General features: G+C 46.3%; 1 protein-coding gene across 1 annotated transcript in view; it reads left to right on the forward strand.

Annotated features, from left to right (window-relative positions):
• The window catches only part of LOC120061578 (plexin-A1-like), an 84,271-nt gene extending 72,820 nt beyond the window's left edge, over positions 1-11,451 (forward strand). The window contains exon 3 of the mRNA XM_039011486.1: positions 11,260-11,451. Within this exon, the coding sequence (XP_038867414.1) occupies positions 11,260-11,451 (192 nt within the window). The remainder of the gene's footprint in view (positions 1-11,259) is intronic.
• The last annotated feature ends 7,618 nt before the right edge of the window (positions 11,452-19,069 follow it).

Raw genomic sequence — 19,069 nt, forward strand, 5'->3', positions numbered from 1 at the left:
TTAACATAACTCCTAACCCTAACCTTTAACATAACTCCTAACCCTAACCTTTAATCTAACTCCTAACCCTAACCTTTAACCTAACTCCTAACCCTAACCTTTAACATAACTCCTAACCCTAACCTTTAACATAACTCCTAACCCTAACCTTTAATCTAACTCCTAACCCTAACCTTTAATCTAACTCCTAACCCTAACCTTTAACATAACTCCTAACCCTAACCTTTAACATAACTCCTAACCCTAACCTTTAACCTAACTCCTAACCCTAACCTTTAACATAACTCCTAACCCTAACCTTTAACATAACTCCTAACCCTAACCTTTATCATAACTCCTAACCCTAACCTTTAACATAACTCCTAACCCTAACCTTTAATCTAACTCCTAACCCTAACCTTTAATCTAACTCCTAACCCTAACCTTTAACATAACTCCTAACCCTAACCTTTAACATAACTCCTAACCCTAACCTTTAACCTAACTCCTAACCCTAACCTTTAACATAACTCCTAACCCTAACCTTTAACATAACTCCTAACCCTAACCTTTATCATAACTCCTAACCCCAACCTTTAACATAACTCCTAACCCTAACCTTTAACATAACTCCTAACCCCAACCTTTAACATAACTCCTAACCCTAACCTTTAACCTAACTCCTAACCCTAACCTTTAATCTAACCTTAACCCTGACCCTAAACCTAACCTCTAACCCTAACCTTAACCCTGACCCTAAACCTAACCCCTAACCCTAAGTGTAACCCTAAACCTAACCCCTAAGCCTAAAATAGCCTTTTTCTTTGTGGGGACTGGCAAATTGTCCCCACTTGTCCGAATTTAAACCAAAAACATGCACACACACACACACACACACACACACACACACACACACACACACACACACACACACACACACACACACACACACACACACACACACACACACACACACACACACACACACACACACATCTCACAGTTACTGTGAGATGACATGAACACCTTTACACTCATGAGAAAATGAGGTTTGAGAACAGTAAATAAATTACTGCAATCCATTGTAAGTGTATATGTGTGTTGTCTGTGTAGCTACAGCATGTGTGTGTGTGTGTGTGTGTGTTTGTGTGTGTGTATGTGTGTAGACTTCTATAGGTCTGTGGTCAGTGCCAGATGTCTGTGTGTAGCCCAGTGTGTCAGGCTGTGCGCGGGTCATGCGCAGCCTCATAATAGGCCTCTGTACTGGGGAGAGGAGGGCTGGGGAGGATCTGGGAAGAGCTGTGGAGGGCTGGGGAATGTAGCTGTGGTGTGTGGGGTCAGGAGAGAGGGGATCCAAACATCTGTCTCACAGCCTGGCCCTGCCTCGCTGCCGCACCGCGCTACAGCCTTGACCCACTGCCCGCCAATATACTAGCTGGCAGAACAGAGTACACACACACACACACACACACACACACACACACACACACACACACACACACACACACACACACACACACACACACACACACACACACACACACACACACACACACACACACACACACACACACACACACACACATACACACACACACACACACTGCTGGCAGCTTCATGTACACTGCTTTTTCTGTGTCTGGTCTGCTGGCAGTATCAGATAATGATATGTCATGGTCTGTATTAAAAGATCCCATCTAATGAGAGGATACAGGTATCAAAGGCACTTCGCCAGTATGTGGGAAGAGAGGGATTGGAGTGTTCAGAAATAAGCGTTTACTGGTGCGGGCCTGTTAGATGTAGTTTAGGAAGAGGCCAGGATAGATAGAGGACATCGAGTTGGGTTTGGAAGGACACCTCATCTTCCGGTCCACAAGTCTGGAGTCTCTGTGTTGAAAAAACATCCTTCCATGAATGTCATGCCAGATTCATCCCCCTTTCCCCCTCCTCCACCCTCTACTGCCATTCTGTTGATATCAGTCAGTTCCTCAGGAGCCTGTCACCTGTTTATTAGCTCCCGATGCTCCCCCCTGGCCCCTACAACTCAATGATAGAGAGAGCTCCATGCAGGAGGGAGATTACAGAGCACAGGAACAATGACAGGGTGTTATTTTGGGCTAAGGTCACAGGGAGAGAGACAGGGAGACAGGAGATTGTTGGAGGTAATAAAAGGTGGAGCGGAGAGAGAGAGACAGCGAGAAAGAGGGAGAGAGAGAGGGGGAGAGAGAGAGAGAGATGTGTAATGTTTACTGTTCATTTTTATTGTTCATTTAACTTTTGTATATTATCTACCTCACTTGCTTTGGCAATGTTAACACATGTTTCCCATGCCAATAAAGCCCCTTGAATTGAATTGAAATTGAATTGAGATAAAGAGGGAGAGAGAGAGGGGGAGAGAGAGCGAGAGAGAGAGGGAGCGAGAGAGAGAGGGGGGGAGAGGGATAGGGAGAGAGAGAGAGAGGGGGGGAGAGGGATAGGGAGAGAGAGACTGATAAATCAGACAGGCATCTGGGAGGAACGCCTCAGAGCACACGTCGTGTGACTCACAGGACCCATCCGAAACTACACTGTTAGCACGCAAACCAGACAGGGAGGAGAAGAACTCCCAAATCAGTTGTAAACACACACATTCACACACCTACTATCACCTGCATGCCCACATGCTTTCATGCAGTCACACAGAAACATGTCCTACTGTACGGGTCTATGAATATTTAGTGTACTGTGTGGATGTCTTGCCTCTCATGAGTCTTCAGCTTTGGCACTGTTAGGAAAGCGGTTGTAATCCACAGCCATTTGGGATGAGTGTGTACTGCACTGTGATGTATTCAGCTGCATTTACCCACACACTTTTCATCGCCCGCCCCAACCACCCAGCATGGCTGTAACAGACACTGCATGCAGCTGAACTGACAGGCCCGTGGTGACAGACAGACAGACACATTAGTGCTAGTGGGGGATGGGGTGTGTTTGCTATAGAAGAACCCTGGGTGATTTGTGGCTCAGTTTATAATGTCACTGTGTCTCTGCCTCTCTCTTTCTCCTAGCTGGAAATAGCAGGGCTCAACAGCATCACAATCCCTCTTCGCTTACATTTGACTGAGTGCCATTAAGAGCCAATTAGAAAGCCACAAAGGGCAAGCAGCGTTACCACGCTGTATCCAATGCAACAAATCAAAACAGGAACTTGGCAGCTGGTCAGAAATGTGCTGCTTCCAATGTCTGTGTATTCTGATTCTCTAAGCATTTTGTGTATACAGCTTTGGAAGTAACATTTCATCTCCTTTTGCTACACTACACACACACACACACACACACACACACACACACACACACACACACACACACACACACACACACACACACACACACACACACATACAAGAATGAACACACACACACACACACACACACACACACACACACACACACACACACACACACACACACACACACACACACACACACACACACACACACACACACACACACACACACACACACACACACACAATCTACAACATTTATCTTTATATACCCTATCCCCTGCAGTAAATCTTGGAAGCATCAGTCTGGTCTCAGGGCAGGCAGTATTCTCCCAGCTCTGTAGAGCTCACATGGGATGAAGACACTTTGTGTTGTCAAAGCCTGGTGTCTGTGGAGCCTCCATTATATCACGCCCCTCTTTCCTCATGGCAGACACATTAACCCTTAAGGACATGTGCAGGACAGCTCTTGGACATTCTCTTTGTCAAGTCGTGCTGTCTCTATTGATTGACCAATAGAGTTCCAGCGGACTGGTAGACAGATGGATAGATAGGCAGATACAGAAGAAGGGAAGGAGAGATAGAGATGGAGTGGAGTGAGAGAGAAAGGAGGTGGTCTGTCTGCTCTGTAGGATCAATCAGATGGTGTAGAGATAAGGCTGTGGATTACAGCTGTGTACAAGGTCTGGGCAGTCCGGGCTTCAAGGGACAAGGCTGTCTGAACAGACCATGATATGACCCACACACTCTCACCGGCTAGAACCAGTATACAGTACTGTCCTCCTGTAATCAAATATGTAACAGCAGTCCTTCATTTATTTTTAGGGGCGGCAGGTAGCCTAGTGGTTAGAGTGTGGGGCCAGTAACCGAAAGCTGACAAGGTTCAAATCTGTTGTTCTGCCCCTGAACAAGGCAGTTAACCCACTGTTCCCCGATAGGCCGTCATTGTAAATAAGAATTTGTTCTTAACTGACTTGCATAGTTAAAAAAACATTCTTTTTTTACATTTATGAAGCTCCATCATAATTGCTGCAATAACAGTTTTATTATATTTTCATGTCTTGGATTGTCTTTTATCAATGCACTTTCATAGTTGTATGACTTTTTTCCTTGACTTGTTCAAATCCATCGTCTTGGCATTGCATTATTAAGAACATGCCTTCTACCAACTCTCTGAGTGAGTGGGATCGTTTTCCATTTAAAAGTCACTCTACCAACTCTCTGAGTGAGTGGGATCGTTTTCCATGTAAAAGTCATTCTACCAACTCTCTGAGTGAGTGGGATCGTTTTCCATGTAAAAGTCATTCTACCAACTCTCTGAGTGAGTGGGATCGTTTTCCATTTAAAAGTCCTTCTACCAACTCTCTGAGTGAGTGGGATCGTTTTCCATGTAAAAGTCATTCTACAAACTCTCTGAGTGAGTGGGATCGTTTTCCATTTAAAAGTCACTCTACCAACTCTTTGAGTGAGTGGGATCGTTTTCCATGTAAAAGTCATTCTACCAACTCTCTGAGTGAGTGGGATCGTTTTCCATTTAAAAGTCACTCTACCAACTCTTTGAGTGAGTGGGATCGTTTTCCATGTAAACGTCATTCTACCAACTCTCTGAGTGAGTGGGTTCGTTTTCCATGTAAAAGTCATTCTACCAACTCTCTGAGTGAGTGGGATCGTTTTCCATTTAAAAGTCATTCTACCAACTCTCTGAGTGAGTGGGATCGTTTTCCATTTAAAAGTCATTCTACCAACTCTCTGAGTGAGTGGGATCGTTTTCCATGTAAAAGTCATTCTACCAACTCTTTGAGTGAGTGGGATCGTTTTCCATTTAAAAGTCATTCTACCAACTCTCTGAGTGAGTGGGATCGTTTTCCATTTAAAAGTCATTCTACCAACTCTCTGAGTGAGTGGGATCGTTTTCCATGTAAAAGTCATTCTACCAACTCTCTGAGTGAGTGGGATCGTTTTCCATTTAAAAGTCATTCTACCAACTCTCTGAGTGAGTGGGATCGTTTTCCATTTAAAAGTCATTCTACCAACTCTCTGAGTGAGTGGGATCGTTTTCCATGTAAAAGTCATTCTACCAACTCTTTGAGTGAGTGGGATCGTTTTCCATTTAAAAGTAATTCTACCAACTCTCTGAGTGAGTGGGATCATTTTCCATTTAAAAGTCATTCTACCAACTCTCTGAGTGAGTGGGATCGTTTTCCATTTAATAGTCATTCTACCAACTCTCTAAGTGGGATCATTTTCCATTTAAAAGTAATTCTGCTAACTCTAAGTGAGTGGGATCGTTTTCCATGTAAAAGTCATTCTACCAACTCTCTGAGTGAGTGGGATCGTTTTCCATGTAAAAGTCATTCTACCAACTCTCTGAGTGAGTGGGATCGTTTTCCATGTAAAAGTCATTCTACCAACTCTTTGAGTGAGTGGGATCGTTTTCCATTTAAAAGTCATTCTACCAACTCTCTGAGTGAGTGGGATCGTTTTCCATTTAAAAGTCATTCTACCAACTCTCTAAGTGAGTGGGATCATTTTCCATTTAAAAGTCATTCTACCAACTCTCTAAGTGAGTGGGATCATTTTCCATTTTAAAGTCATTCTGCAAACTCTGAGTGAGTGGGTTCGTTTTCCATTTAAAAGTCATTCTACCAACTCTCTAAGTGAGTGGGATCATTTTCCATTTAAAAGTCATTCTACCAACTCTCTGAGTGAGTGGGATCGTTTTCCATTTAAAAGTCATTCTACCAACTCTCTAAGTGAGTGGGATCGTTTTCCATTTAAAAGTCATTCTACCAACTCTCTAAGTGAGTGGGATCATTTTCCATTTTAAAGTCATTCTACCAACTCTCTAAGTGAGTGGGTTCGTTTTCCATTTAAAAGTCATTCTACCAACTCTCTAAGTGAGTGGGATCATTTTCCATTTAAAAGTCATTCTACCAACTCTCTAAGTGGGATCGTTTTCCATTTAAAAGTAATTCTGCTAACTCTAAGTGAGTGGGATCATTTTCCATGTAAAAGTCATTCTACCAACTCTTTGAGTGAGTGGGATCATTTTCCATTTAAAAGTCATTCTACCAACTCTCTGAGTGAGTGGGATCGTTTTCCATTTAAAAGTCATTCTACCAACTCTCTAAGTGAGTGGGATCATTTTCCATGTAAAAGTCATTCTACCAACTCTCTAAGTGAGTGGGATCATTTTCCATTTTAAAGTCATTCTGCAAACTCTAAGTGAGTGGGTTCGTTTTCCATTTAAAAGTCATTCTACCAACTTTCTAAGTGAGTGGGATCATTTTCCATTTTAAAGTCATTCTGCAAACTCTAAGTGAGTGGGTTCGTTTTCCATTTAAAAGTCATTCTACCAACTCTCTAAGTGAGTGGGATCATTTTCCATTTTAAAGTCATTCTGCAAACTCTAAGTGAGTGGGTTCGTTTTCCATTTAAAAGTCATTCTACCAACTCTCTAAGTGAGTGGGATCATTTTCCATTTTAAAGTCATTCTGCAAACTCTAAGTGAGTGGGTTCGTTTTCCATGTAAAAGTCATTCTACCAACTCTCTGAGTGAGTGGGATCGTTTTCCATGTAAAAGTCATTCTACCAACTCTCTAAGTGAGTGGGATCGTTTTCCATGTAAAAGTCATTCTACCAACTCTCTGAGTGAGTGGTATCGTTTTCCATTTAAAAGTCATTCTACCAACTCTTTGAGTGAGTGGGATCGTTTTCCATTTAAAAGTCATTCTACCAACTCTCTGAGTGAGTGGGATCGTTTTCCATTTAAAAGTCATTCTACCAACTCTCTAAGTGAGTGGGATCATTTTCCATTTAAAAGTCATTCTACCAACTCTCTAAGTGAGTGGGATCATTTTCCATTTTAAAGTCACTCTGCAAACTCTAAGTGAGTGGGTTCGTTTTCCATTTAAAAGTCATTCTACCAACTCTCTAAGTGAGTGGGATCGTTTTCCATGTAAAAGTCATTCTACCAACTCTCTAAGTGAGTGGGATTGTTTTCCATGTAAAAGTAATTCTACCAACTCTCTAAGTGAGTGGGATCGTTTTCCATTTAAAAGTCATTCTACCAACTCTCTAAGTGAGTGGGATCGTTTTCCATTTAAAAGTCATTCTACCAACTCTCTGAGTGAGTGGGATCGTTTTCCATTTAAAAGTCATTCTACCAACTCTCTAAGTGAGTGGGATCGTTTTCCATGTAAAAGTCATTCTACCAACTCTCTAAGTGAGTGGGATCGTTTTCCATTTAAAAGTCATTCTACCAACTCTCTAAGTGAGTGGGATCGTTTTCCATTTAAAAGTAATTCTACCAACTCTCTGCTCTTACTTACAAACCCATGCTCTCTCTCTCCCTCTCGCTCTCTATCACCAAACAGACTACATTTTTCCATTCATCCCTTTCCCATCCACAGGGGAGTGTAATTTGAGTGAGCGAAGGACAAAGCGAAAAACAAACAAACAGTAGAGGGAAGCAGAGTGAGAGTGGAGCCAGAGAGGCAGAGCTAGGGGAGTGCAGATTGCCATGCCTCATTGCCAGTCTGAACCTCTGGCTTTGGGTTGCTGCCACGCTGCTTCCGCTGATTGCGATAGGAGGATCGGCCGGTTGCTCTCCCGGATCCATCTCACTCCCAGTGCAGGGGGCCGAGGGAGGGGGCAAGGGGAGGTCGTAGGCACCCATGGGGAACTCACAGCCCTGCCAGATTCCTGCTCTCTATCTCTAACTCTCTCTCTCTACTCAGGCCAGCCTTGACCTAGACATCCTGGCCTAGCAGGGCATGCCTCCATCACATCCATGAAGTTATCTAGCTGACATTGCTGAGATGGGCATTGTAATGGATCACTAGTCACTTTATACAATGCCACTCGAAATAATGCCACTTTAATAATGTTTACATATCTTACATTACTCATATCACATGTATATACTTTATTTTATACCATCTGTTGCACCTTGCCTATGCCACTCGGCCATCGCTCGTCCATATATTATATGTAAATATTCTCATTCACCCCTTTAGATTTGTGTGTATTAGGTTGTTGTTGGGGAATTGTTACATTACTTGTTAGATATTACTGCACTGTCGGAACTAGAAGCACAAGCATTTCACTACACTCGCATTAACATCTGCTAACCATGTGTATGTGACCAATACAGTTTGATTTGATTTTAATTTGAAGCTACTGATTAGTAATCCGAATTTCCAGTTGTATATGACTTAGACACAGTAGGGATGTTGCAGCAGGCATCTGGAAGTGGTATGTATGTACCTTGCTGCTTGCTGATTACAGTACTCAGATGGCAGGAGGGAGCCTTAACCTACTGGACACTGCACCATATAGACCCATTTAATTCACACACAGTCTGGATGCAGCCTGTAATTATCTGGCCCCAGATGTCCTGTGTTTAGTTCTACCCCCCCCCCCCCCCCCTCCCCCTCCACTGCTCTATTTCCAGACCCAACTCCATGGTGGGGGGTCAGAGAAGGACATGGTCTCCTGCATTGTCCTTTCAGAAGACCTCTGCTGTACATGGCTAGGCCTGGCTGGGACTTGGCAGAGCTGGCACCCCTCGCTGGGTGAAATATGAGGGGCGTCAGCTGGCAGTAGTGTGGGGGACGCGGGGTTCGCCAGCGCTCTTGTCTCTACTAATGAGTCCCGTCTGGTGTCCAGGATGAGAAGGGGGGATAAATCAGGACTCAATGAAAGCCATTGTAATGCCCTTAACCTGGTACCGGTTTTCCCAAGTACTGGTCTGAACTACAGTATATAATAGAATAGTAATGGTCTGAACTACAGTATACCTAATAGACCAGTACTGGTCTGAACTACAGTATACCTAATAGAATAGTACTGGTCTGAACTACAGTATACCTAATAGAATAGTACTGGTCTGAACCACAGTATACCTAATAGAATAGTACTGGTCTGAACTACAGTATACCTAATAGAATAGTACTGGTCTGAACTACAGTATACCTAATAGACTAGTACTGGTCTGAACTACAGTATACCTAATAGAATAGTACTGGTCTGAACTACAGTATACCTAATAGAATAGTACTGGTCTGAACTACAGTATACCTAATAGACCAGTACTGGTCTGAACTACAGTATACCTGATAGAATAGTACTGGTCTGAACTACAGTATACCTAATAGAATAGTACTGGTCTGAACTACAGTATACCTAATAGAATAGTAATGGTCTGAACTACAGTATACCTAATAGACCAGTACTGGTCTGAACTACAGTATACCTAATAGACCAGTACTGGTCTGAACTACAGTATACCTACTAGAATAGTACTGGTCTGAACTACAGTATACCTAATAGACCAGTACTGGTCTGAACTACAGTATACCTACTAGAATAGTACTGGTCTGAACTACAGTATACCTAATAGACCAGTACTGGTCTGAACTACAGTATACCTACTAGAATAGTAATGGTCTGAACTACAGTATACCTAATAGAATAGTACTGGTCTGAACTACAGTATACCTAATAGACCAGTACTGGTCTGAACTACAGTATACCTAATAGAATAGTACTGGTCTGAACTACAGTATACCTAATAGACAGGTACTGGTCTGAACTACAGTATACCTAATAGAATAGTACTGGTCTGAACTACAGTATATCTAATAGACTCTCACAAACTCAGTATACTTATTCTATCTGTACAACCCACTTGCATTTGTACATCAGTCTCTACATTGTGTTGTGTTAAGATCTGTTCCATCCACCAATGTGCATGTTGGGTACTTTGTGTCTTTAGACACAAGACGACTTAAGGATTCACCCAGCGGCCTTCCTTCGTTCCATCCCCCATTCTGGTCACATCAGCTCATAACACATGCACAACTCCTTCCTTCCCAGAGAGCTTAGCGGCTGGCGGAGTGTGTGTGTTGTCTGTGATTGATTGTCTACTATGGAAGCGATATGTCTTCAAATAGACGAGGGGATCCTGGCACCAGTTAATTAGTGATGTGGGATGTGTTAGAGGTCACTAATCCTGGTTACATATGTCAGTGCGTATGAAAGATACCTCCTGGGACCTGTTACACACACGCCTATCACACAGTGACAGCCCACTGAACAGATGTCAGTTCAACATGTAGTTTGATTTACATTTGGTTGAGCGAAATCAAGAAAAATGGCACCACGTCATTGGATTTAGGTTAAAAGTTGGGTGAAAAATAGACGAAATCCCTTTACTTTGATCACTTTTTTCCGCGTTGATTTAACGTCATAACATTATTATTTTTTTAAATGACATGGAAACAATGTTGATTCAAGCACTCTTTTTTGCCCAGTGGGAGTGTGTGTATGCTGCTGTTATGTGTATGCTGCTATCTCTCACTGAAATAGTTCAAGTACAAAAGGGAAAATAAGTAAACATAAATATAGGTTGTATTTACAATGGTGTTTGTGCTTCACTGGTTGCCCTTTTCTTGTGGCAACAGGTCACACATCTTGCTGCTATGATTGCACACTGTGGTAGTTCACCCAGTAGATATGGGAGTTTTTCTAAATTGGGTTTGTTTTCAAATTCTTTGTGGGTCTGTGTAATCTGAGGGAAATATGTGTCTCTAATAGGGTCATACATTTGGCAGGAGGTTAGGAAGTGCAGCTCAGTTTCCACCTCATTTTGTGGGCAGTGTCTGCCTACGGCGGCCATTCTCAATAGCAAGGCTATGCTCACTGAGTCTGTACATAGTCAAGGCTTTCCTTAACTTTGGGTCAGTCACAGTGGTCTCTCTCTCAATTTCTATTTTTCAATTTCAGGGGCTTTATTGGCATGGGAAACATATGTCTGCATTGCCAAAGCAAGTGAAATAGATAATAAACAAAAGTGAAATAAACAATACAAATGAACAATATTACACTCACAAAAGTTCCAAAAGAATAAAGACATTTCAAATGTCATATTATGTCTATATACAGTGTTGTAATGATGTACAAGTACAAAAGGGAAAATAAATAAACATAAATATCTCTCTCTTTCTCGCAGCCACTCCAGATAGATGATAACTTCTGTGGGCAGGACTTCAACCAGCCCCTGGGGGGAACCAGCACCATCGAGGGTCTGCCTCTGTTCGTGGACAAGGACGATGGCATGACCTCGGTGGCGGCCTACGAATACCACGGCCACACCGTGGCCTTTACCGGCACACGCAGCGGACGCATTAAGAAGGTAGGATAATGATGGATTCCCTGTGTGTGTCAGTGTGTGTGTGTATGTCGCTGTGTGTGTGTCTGTGTGTGTGTCTGAATGTTACTCACGTCTGGCTATGAGGATGAATCTAAAGGCTCTGTCTCATTGCTGACTCCTCTGTGCTGAGTGGGGGATTGAGATGACTGGAGTAGCGGGTTTGCCAATCACCGGTGCTGTCGTGCTGTGAGCCATTGCTGTGCCTTCTCTGGTGCTGTTCACTGAGCTCTGGAGAACAGGGGAGGAGAGGGGAGGAGAGGGGAGGAGAGAGGAGAACAAGGGAGAACAGGGAAGGAGAGGGGGAGAACAGGGGAGAACAGGGGAGGAGAGGGGAGGAGAGGGGAGGAGAGAGGAGAACAGGGGAGGAGAGAGGAGAACAGGGAAGGAGAGGGGAGGAGAGGGGAACAGGGGAGGAGAGGGGGGAGAACAGGGGAGGAGAGAGGAGAACAGGGGAGGAGAGAGGAGAACAGGGAAGGAGAGAGGAGAACAGGGGGGGAGAACAGGGGAGGAGAGGGGGGAGAACAGGGGAGGAGAGGGGAGGAGAGAGGAGAACAAGGGAGAACAGGGAAGGAGAGGGGGGAGAACAGGGGAGGAGAGGGGGGAGAACAGGGGAGGAGAGGGGGAGAACAGGGGAGGAGAGGGGAGGAGAGAGGAGAACAAGGGAGAACAGGGGAGGAGAGGGGGGAGAACAGGGGAGGAGAGGGGGGAGAACAGGGGAGGAGAAGGGGGGGGGGGGAGAACAGGGGAGAACAGGGGAGGAGAGAGGAGAACAGGGGAGGAGAGGGGAGGAGAGGGGAGGAGAGAGGAGAACAGGGGAGAACAGGGGAGGAGAGGGGGGAGAACAGGGGAGGAGAGGGGGGAGAACAGGGGAGGAGAGGGGAGGAGAGAGGAGAACAAGGGAGAACAGGGAAGGAGAGGGGGAGAACAGGGGGGAGAGGGGAGGGGAGAAGAGAGGAGAACAGGGGAGAACAGGGGAGGAGAGGGGGGAGAACAGGGGAGAACAGGGGAGGAGAGGGGGGAGAACAGGGGAGAACAGGGGAGGAGAGAGGAGAACAGGGGAGGAGAGGGGAGGAGAGGGGAGAACAGGGGAGAACAGGGGAGGAGACGGGGGAGAACAGGGGAGGAGAGGGGAGGAGAGAGGAGAACAAGGGAGAACAGGGAAGGAGAGGGGGGAGAACAGGGGAGGAGAGAGGAGAACAGGGGAGGAGAGGGGAGGAGAGGGGAGAACAGGGGAGAACAGGGGAGGAGAGGGGGGAGAACAGGGGAGGAGAACAGGGGAGGAGAGGGGAGGAGAGGGGAGGAGAGAGGAGAACAAGGGAGAACAGGGAAGGAGAGGGGGAGAACAGGGGAGGAGAGGGGAGGAGAGGGGGGAGAACAGGGGAGGAGAGAGGGGAGAACAGGGGAGGAGAGGGGGGAGAACAGGGGAGGAGAGGGGAGGAGAGAGGAGAACAAGGGAGAACAGGGAAGGAGAGGGGGAGAACAGGGGAGGAGAGGGGAGGAGAGGGGGGAGAACAGGGGAGAACAGGGGAGGAGAGGAGAACAGGGGAGGAGAGGAGAACAGGGGAGGAGAGGAGAACAGGGGAGGAGAGGAGAACAGGGTAGGAGAGGGAAGGAGAGGGGGAGAACAGGGGAGGAGAGGGGGGATAACAGGGGAGGAGAGGGGAGGAGAGGGGAGGAGAGGGGAGGAGAGGGGGGGGAACAGGGGAGGAGAGGGGAGGAGAGGGGGGAGAACAGGGGAGAACAGGGAAGGAGAGGGGGAGAACAGGGGAGGAGAGGGGAGGAGAGGGGGGGGAACAGGGGAGGAGAGGGGGGAGAACAGGGGAGAACAGGGGAGGAGAGGGGAGAGCAGGGGAGAAGGGAAGAACAGAGGAGGAGAGGGGAGAGCAGCGGAGGAGAACAGGGGAGGAGAGGAGAACAGGGGAGGAGAGCAGGGTTAGGTGGGACAGCTCTCAGATGGTTTCAGACTGTTAACACTGACTACAGTCTAAGAAGGGCCTTGGGTTTGGGTTCGAGCTTTAGTCAGAATCTCTATCGAAAGCCGAGGGTGAGTAGATTGAACAGTATCTTTGTTGAACGTATGCAATTATTTGTAGGTCATTTTATGTGGCGGATAATAGAGAAACATGGACTGCAACCACATATTTATTCATACACACCAGAATGCACACCTGCATGCACACTGATTTACACTGAACCATTATGCAGGCACTCATGCACACTAGTCTAGGAGCAGGACACACACACTGAGTCTCTCCTGTTCTGCCAAGTCGGCTGAAACCCAGTCCCATAGTCCTTGGTTCTGACCCCTGAGGTAGCGATAGCTTGCTGGTGGTTTGGAGTGGTGCTGTTGGTGTCCGTCTGCTGGCTGCAGCAGGATAGCGGGCAGGATGCTGGAGGGGGATGTGGAGGCTGGGGCTGGGATGGATCAGCATATCTCAGAAGGAAGATATCCCTCACATGATCGGAATCCCATTTCCACTCTTCCACCGCCCCTTCCTGTGTGGAGGCTGAGCGCTGGGCGGTGGGGCGCTGGCTGCTGGTGTCCTCACACACAGATCGATGCAGGGCTGTAGATATAGGAGCAGAGACGGCTGGCTGGAGCTGGCTGGAGCTAGGGAAGCATAGTCATCACCACAGAGCACAACCAGGCCCTCCTGTAGTCTCTCGTTCTCCCCCATGACCCCCCTCCTCCTCTCCAGGAGACCCTCTCATCACAGTCTCACCGCTTACCACTGTGCCATCACAAAGCGCCTCTCCTCTCTGTCCATGTCCGTGTATAAATGGCATCTCCCTCCCTAATTCCATGCGGCGGCATCATTGTCATTTTCTCCTGATTTGGTTTTGTTTGTTGATCTGTTTGTTTGGCTGGTGATTGTAGTGTTGACGGTGGCTTGACGGTCAGGGCCATCTGAGGCGGGCAGGAGCAGAGCACTGCTTCTATCTGGAGACAGTAGAGAGGAGAGTGTGTGGAGGGCCTCCGATCGTTGCTAGCAGTTTTGTTTTATTGCTATATTTATTGTGAGTTAAACTGTGCACCGTGCCCTAATGAAATGGAAAGCAGCAGTCTATGGATGTAATTCGCCCTGTGCTCCCGTTGATGTGGCTGCAAGGCCCTTATTGATTCATCTATATGAATATATAATCACAGGCGTAAATCTTAGCAGGCGCGGAGGCAGCGGGCGGCTGGACTTGTTCAAATGCAGCTAGTCTAGTTGTTGGGGGGGGCACACGCCAGATGATGTGTGTGTGCCTGGGTAAAGCGTCCACACACACGCTCTGTTGGCACCCATGTTTGAGTGTTTGCATATGCATGTGTGTGTCTATCTGAATGTTTGTGGGGAATGTAGAATGTGCTCATACTGTGTTGCTAGTGTTGTGATCCCTCTCTGTAGTATCAGCCAGCAGAGCTGGGATCACTGGGTCACTGTCTGCCATTTAATAGGATTCCTCAGCTTCAGAACTGCTGCAGCTGCTTCTAACACACACAGGAGAGGAACACCCATATCTCCATAAAACCTGGAAAGCTCTCTCAGACTACTTCTATTTACAACCTGAGAAGCACCCCTCAGGCCTCACAGCTCCTGCTAAATAGCCTCTCTCAGCCCTTTGAACCATTTCCACCGCCAAAAACAAAAGAGCGAGAGGGAAATAAAAAGGAAATAACATTTTCTCTGAGAGGGAGATCTAAGGTATGCGTGGGATGATTCCATATGTGTTGTTGACCTGCTAGGCCTCTAAAACCTCCCTCCTACCCAAGTCAGTACCGAACGGATGGGCCAATCTGCATAGGGCGCTGGCCTTGTTACCGTGCCGATGGGCTGAGGGGCGTGTGGCTGAGCCTGATTTGATTTGATTAAGACCTGTTCATTCACAGTGGCACAGCTAATCTTGAGGCAGTGAGACATGCAGAGACTTCCAATTAACAAGTCATAAATTATGGAGCAAGGTTCAGTCTCTTCCTTCTCTCTCCCTCCCTGGACTGGTTATGTGCACTAGGCAGTGAACACTACTTCTCCTCCTCCACAGGTACCTTGCTTGGGTCAGGATAGAGAGATAGAGGGATGAATGGAGGGATAGCCACAGCAAGGTTAGCCAGGGACCGTCCTACGTGGACAGACAGGACACAGGCTCCCCAGTGACCAGACCTTTATTGACGTAGCGATGATGCTAATGTCATGTCTGCATCTGGGGCTTTACTATCTCACTGGGAAGCCAGACTAATGAAGACCCATGATATCTAAGGTAATTGACCATGTAAATCCTAATTAACGATATAGCATTTGGAAATGGGGATGATGTAGTCGGCGTATTGGCTCCAGTGATGACTGTATGGCAGCGTGTGTAAATGTCAGCTAGGAGACTAATGGTGAGGAGCGTTGAACTAACGTTCACTCTGGCTGCCAGACGTTGTCTCAATGTTCATCTGGTGTATCGGGGACGGGAGGATATCACTTTCACATGATGGAGAGGAGAGGAGTTGTGATGATAGAGCTAGGAGAAGAGATTGATTCTCTCTTCTCTCCCTGATTCCCAGTAGGATGAGCACCAGGCAGTGTGTAGCTACTGGGCTAGTTTGACTGGCTGGCTCACTGTATGAGAGCCTGTTCAAGAGGCTATTATATCAGCTGCCTATGATATTACCACCAAGGGGTGAAAGTGGCTAGAGAATTAAAATCTGTAGCATTCTCTCCCTCTACTCCCTCCTCTCCCCCCTCCCTCGTTCTCTGTAGCTCGTCACCTTGAACTCCTCCTCTGTGGTGGGCTTGTTGCCTACGGCTACTGTCCTCCAGAGAATTCCCTGTTGGAATAGCATGTCTCTTTATATCTGTGTGTGTGTGTGTGTGTAGGAATGTGAAGCATGGGCCTACTGTCCCTCTCTCTCCCCCACTCTTCTTCCACCACCACCACTGCTCTACATAACTCTATATATAGTCCTGTCTATATCGACTCAACAAGGGAAGAGTAGAATGGTCATGCCTTCATAACGTGCTTGCAGAGTGAACTGAATCAGAGGACTACAAGTGTTTGCACTCTGGGGGGGGCACGGTGGTCTGGAAGGGGTTCTGGATGCTGTACAGCTACAGTACTCTGTGAGGTTGGGGTATTACTTGATATACAGTGCATTCGGAAAGTATTCAGACCCCTTCACTTTTTCCACATTTTGTTACGTTACAGCCTTATTTTAAAATGTATTAAATAAAAAATCATTAATCTACACGAAATACCCCATAATGACAAAATGAAAACACGTTTTTTAGAAATGCATTAAAAATAAAAAAACGAAATACCTCATTTACATAAGTATTCAGACCCTTTGCTATGAGACTCAAAATTGAGCTCAGGTGCATCCTGTTTCCATTGATCATCCTTGAGATGTTTCTACAACTTGATTGTTTATACAACATGGTTACACGTGGTCTGCGGTTGTGAGGCCGGTTGGACTTACTGCCAAATTCTCTAAAACAATTTTGGTGGCGGCTTATGGTAGAGAAATTAACAGTAAGTTCTCTGGCAACAGCTCTGGTGGACATTCTTGCAGTCAGCATGCCAATTGCACACTCCCTGAAAACTTGAGACATCTGTGGCATTGGGTTGTCTGACAAAACTGCACATTTTAGAGTGGCCTTTTATTGTCCCCAGCACAAGGTGCACCTGTGTAATTATCACGCTGTTTAATCAGCTTCTTGATATGCCACACCTGTCAGGTGGATGGATTATCTTGGCAAAATAGAAATTCTCACTAACAGGGATGTAAACAAATTTGTGCACAATATTTGAGAGAAATACGCTTTTTGTGCGTATGGAACATTTCTGGGATATTTTCTTTCAGCTCATGAAACATGAGACCAACACTTTACATGTTGTGTTTATATTTTTGTTCAGTATATTACTTAAGTGTCATTGAGAAGGTCTGGGTGAATCTTCAGAGATTCTGGGTGTGATTGCAGAGCTAGATGGTGAAATGAGTTAGCCGTACTGGAAAATGACATTTTCATAAGCAAGATGGCCGCTGATGGTTGAGATGCTGGAAGAACATTTTCACCAAACAATTTCTCTGGACTCCATACTGCAGTGATGCCCAATGTCAGGTGCCGTTGGCCAACATCAAGTTGTCTATTGTACACACTGGCTAATCCCTGGCATGGCGGTACACGTTAGTGTGTGTGCCAGGATGCCAGTGTACGGGACAGTCTGTGCACTGCCCCTGACCGTGTTGTTGCAGCTGTGGCCTCTTTATGTGAGGGCAGTGCCCACCTGATGCCATGCACAGCTGCTGCTTCAGGAAGGGTTAACTAACCCCACACAACTTTACCCCCCTGACGTCACCCTCCAAACTACAGACAACTGTGTGAGTGTGTGTGTGTGTGTGTGTGTGTGTGTGTGTGTGTGTGTGTGTGTGTGTGTGTGTGTGTGTGTGTGTGTGTGTGTGTGTGTGTGTGTGTGTGTGTGTGTGTCTGTGTCTGTGTGTGTGTATGTGTGTGTGTCTGTCTGTCTGTGTGTGTGTGTGTGTGTGTGTGTGTGTGTGTGTGTGTGTGTGTGTGTGTGTGTGTGTGTGTGTGTGTGTGTGTGTGTAAGGCTGTGAGAGTGTGTGTGTGTGTGTGTGTGTGTGTGTGTGTGTGTGTGTGTGTGTGTGTGTGTGTGTGTGTGTGTGTGTGTGTGTGTGTGTGTGTGTGAGTCTCTGTGTGTGTGTGTGTGTGTGTGTGTGTGTGTGTGTGTGTGTGTGTGTGTGTGTGTGTGTGTGTGTGTGTGTGTGTGTGTGTCCCGTTCCAGAGGAAGAGAAGACAGCAGCTGCAGCTAAAGCCCCCATCAACTGTTCCCCTCATCTGCTCCATCTGTCTATTCTTCACAGAAGCTCTGTCTGTCTGCCCCATCTGTCTATTCTTCACAGAAGCTCTGTCTGTCTGCCCCATCTGTCTATTCTTCACAGAAGCCCTGTCTGTCTGCTCCATCTGTCTATTCTTCACAGAAGCCCTGTCTGTCTGCTCCATCTGTCTATTCTTCACAGAAGCTCTGTCTGTCTGCTCCATCTGTCTATTCTTCACAGAAGCCCTGTCTGTCTGCCCCATCTGTCTATTCTTCACAGAAGCCCTGTCTGTCTGCCCCATCTGTCTATTCTTCACAGAAGCTCTGTCTGTCTGCCCCATCTGTCTATTCTTCACAGAAGCTCTGTCTGTCTGCCCCATCTGTCTATTCTTCACAGAAGCTCTGTCTGTCTGCCCCATCTGTCTATTCTTCACAGAAGCTCTGTCTGTCTGCCCCATTTGTCTATTCTTCACAGAAGCCCTGTCTGTCTGCCCCATCTGTCTATTCTTCACAGAAGCTCTGTCTGTCTGCCCCATCTGTCTATTCTTCACAGAAGCCCTGTCTGTCTGCCCCATCTGTCTATTCTTCACAGAAGCTCTGTCTGTCTGCCCCATCTGTCTATTCTTCACAGAAGCCCTGTCTGTCTGCCCCATCTGTCTATTCTTCACAGTAGCTCTGTCTGTCTGCCCCATCTGTCTATTCTTCACAGAAGCCCTGTATGTCTGCCCCATTTGTCTATTCTTCACAGAAGCTCTGTCTTTCTGCCCCATCTGTCTATTCTTCACAGAAGCCCTGTCTGTCTGCC

This window comes from Salvelinus namaycush, chromosome 16 (assembly GCF_016432855.1).
Source record: "Salvelinus namaycush isolate Seneca chromosome 16, SaNama_1.0, whole genome shotgun sequence".
NCBI classification, from domain to species: Eukaryota; Metazoa; Chordata; class Actinopteri; order Salmoniformes; family Salmonidae; genus Salvelinus; species Salvelinus namaycush.